The following is a 2,588-nucleotide window of genomic DNA, read 5'->3' as shown; positions in this document are numbered from 1 at the left end:
CACCGCCCGGCCACAGGATCCACATCAGCCGGCAGCTGGCGGTGGAACCCGAGGAGGCAGAGGCCGACCGTGAGCAGAAGCCCCGGCGGAAGCCGAAGCGGACCAGGAAGGAGGCCGAGGACGGCCCGAGCGCCACGGCCCCGCTGGGGGTCGCAGAGCCCAGTCCCGAAGCCCTGGGCGAGGTGCTCATGGTGGAGGTGGAGAACGTCGTCCATGAGGACTTCCAGGTCACGGAGGAGGTGAAGGTGCGTCTCCCAGGCCCCACAGAGAGGTGCCGGGATGCGCCCTCCTCCATGACGGCTGTTCTCAGGCTCCGGGCCCTGAGATGGGCCGCCGCATCGGCTTTTGTCCCCTTTGTCCTTGGTCCCTGTGCCCGGGGAGTCTGGGCTACCCTCCCCGTGTCCTGGGTCGTCCTTGGCCAGTTCCGCTGGGGCTGTGCCAGGCTCGGTGACGCCCCCGCCCCCCCAGGCCCTGACGGCTGAGATCGTGAAGACCATCCGGGACATCATCGCCTTGAACCCTCTGTACAGGTCAGTGTCCTGGTACAGCCGGCCTGGGCTCTGTGCCGGGTTGGGTTTTCCCCCGTAGGTGAGGGGCGGGGAGGCCTTGGCCGGCTGGCCAGCTCCTGCTGCGGCTGCTCTGTCTGTCTCGGCGTGAGGGCCTGCGTTCTCTGGAAAGCCCCAGCCACCGGCAGCCGGGGCGGGGGCTCTCCTGAAGCTCTGGCATCTGGGCAGGGGCTGTGTGTGGGCTGGGGTCTCTAACCAAGACAGCGGGCCCCGTCTGTCCAGGCCTCCGTGGGGCTCTGGCTGCAGGGTGGCCCCGCGCGTCCCTGGGGGAGAACGGAGGGCGAGGTGGCGGCCCTGGAGTGGCCGGCTGTGCAGCAGCGTCCCCGCCCGTCCCCCAGAGAGTCGGTGCTGCAGATGTTGCAGGCGGGCCAGCGGGTGGTGGACAACCCCATCTACCTGAGCGACATGGGCGCCGCGCTCACCGGAGCCGAGTCCCACGAGCTGCAGGATGTCCTGGAGGAGACCAACGTGAGGCTGCGTGGCACCGCGTGGCCCTGCTCTGTGTGCCGGCGTCCGCATGCCTGCATGTCAGTCTGTCCTCGTCTGTCTGCTTTGTCCCTCCCGGCACCTGCCCTGCGTTCCTAGGGGTGGTGGCTTTTGCTGTTGGTCGGAGCCCTCGGGTTGGGCGTGCATGGGCAGGGCGTCTGCACAGCCTCTCCCCTCGGCGCACGGCCCATGGGGGTCTGCCTGCATCTGTACACCAGCTCGGTGGTCTGCGGGAGGGGCGCCTGTCCCCTCGGCGAGGCGTGGCCAGCTGCCTGGTGACAGCCTCCCATCCTCCGCGGCAGATCCCCAAGCGGCTGTACAAGGCGCTGTCCCTCCTGAAGAAGGAATTCGAGCTCAGCAAGTTGCAGCAGCGCCTGGGCCGGGAGGTGAGCAGGGCCAGGCTGGGCAGGCAGGCAGGCCGGGCCGTGGGGGGGGCAGCCGTGGTACTCACACAGCCGCTGACCAGGCGTCCTGCAGGTTTGGGGGTCATCCCTGTTCTAGGACACAGAGCCCTTTGTGTTAAACGAGGGACTCAGAATGTCTCAGTGTGATGAGCCCAGACCTGGGCGGTCTCTGGACCGCCTGTCACGGGAGGGCAGCTTCTCCACCTCGCGGCCCCGGGTGCAGGGTGGGAAGCAGGACCAGCCCTGAGGGTTGGGAGCACCTCCCTGAGATACAGCCGTTCGAGGCCCACCTTCCTGATGTGGCACTCGGGGACCACCTGGGTGTGGGCTACTAGCAGGAGGGTTGCTTTTTTAAAACATATGCTGTGGGGCGTGGCATTCCCTGTGGGGATAGAGAGGAAGAGAGAAGTCTCCCCCAGTGGGGATGGCCACAACGCGGTCTCCTCTCCAGTCTCCTCTCAGGATTCTGGGCACGTGTGCACGTGCACCGGGGCGTTCTTCAAGCTGCTGGGTCCGGGACGTGAACCGTGTAGTTGGCCATGTGGGGCCCACTGCCTTTACCACCAGCCCACTGGTCCAGCAGCGGTGTCATTTTCCTTTTCTCTTGGTAGAGGTTTTTGCCTTAGTGTGTGCACCCGCAGGGCAGAGGGTGGAGTGAGAAATCACCCCCTCGGGCATGGCCACACTGCAGTCCCTTCTTCGTTCTCTTCCTGGGATCTTGGTCATGCATGCATATGCGCCTGGTGTGAGTTTCAAGTCACCAGGTTCGGACTAGAACTGCAGCCGGCCATGTGGGAGGCCAACGACATAACTGCTATGCCATTTGCTAGTCCTAGGAGTATATTTTTTAAAATTATTTTATTTAAATGTATTTGTTTATTTTTTAATTTGACCAGAGGGGGAAGAATAAGAGAGAGAGACAGAGAGGGAAAGTGAGAAAGCAAGCTGCCAGGCTCAGGACTCAAACCGCGGTTGGCCAAGTGGGAGTCCAGCGCCTTAACTATCATGCCACCTGCCGGCCCCAGAAGCATCATTTTTCAGATTGACTTTTCTCACTTAGTTTTTTTTTTTTTTTTTTTAGAGGTTTTTTCTATAGGGAGCGTGTGCTCCCCAGACAGGAAGCCAGAAAGCG

General features: G+C 63.1%; 1 protein-coding gene across 1 annotated transcript in view; it reads left to right on the top strand.

Annotated features, from left to right (window-relative positions):
• Positions 1–2,588, top strand: part of LONP1 (lon peptidase 1, mitochondrial) — a gene marked incomplete at its 5' end in the record, with an annotated part of 21,463 nt that overhangs the window by 6,668 nt on the left and 12,207 nt on the right. The window contains 4 exon segments of the mRNA XM_014589450.1: positions 17–245; positions 469–530; positions 905–1,034; positions 1,355–1,438. Coding sequence (XP_014444936.1) covers positions 17–245; positions 469–530; positions 905–1,034; positions 1,355–1,438 — 505 coding nt within the window.

The sequence above is a fragment of the Tupaia chinensis genome, unplaced genomic scaffold (assembly GCF_000334495.1).
Source record: "Tupaia chinensis unplaced genomic scaffold, TupChi_1.0 Scaffold000356_2, whole genome shotgun sequence".
Lineage (NCBI taxonomy): Eukaryota > Metazoa > Chordata > Mammalia > Scandentia > Tupaiidae > Tupaia > Tupaia belangeri.
The sequence above is the reverse complement of the archived record's forward strand: the minus strand, read 5'-3'. Positions and strand labels throughout refer to the sequence as shown.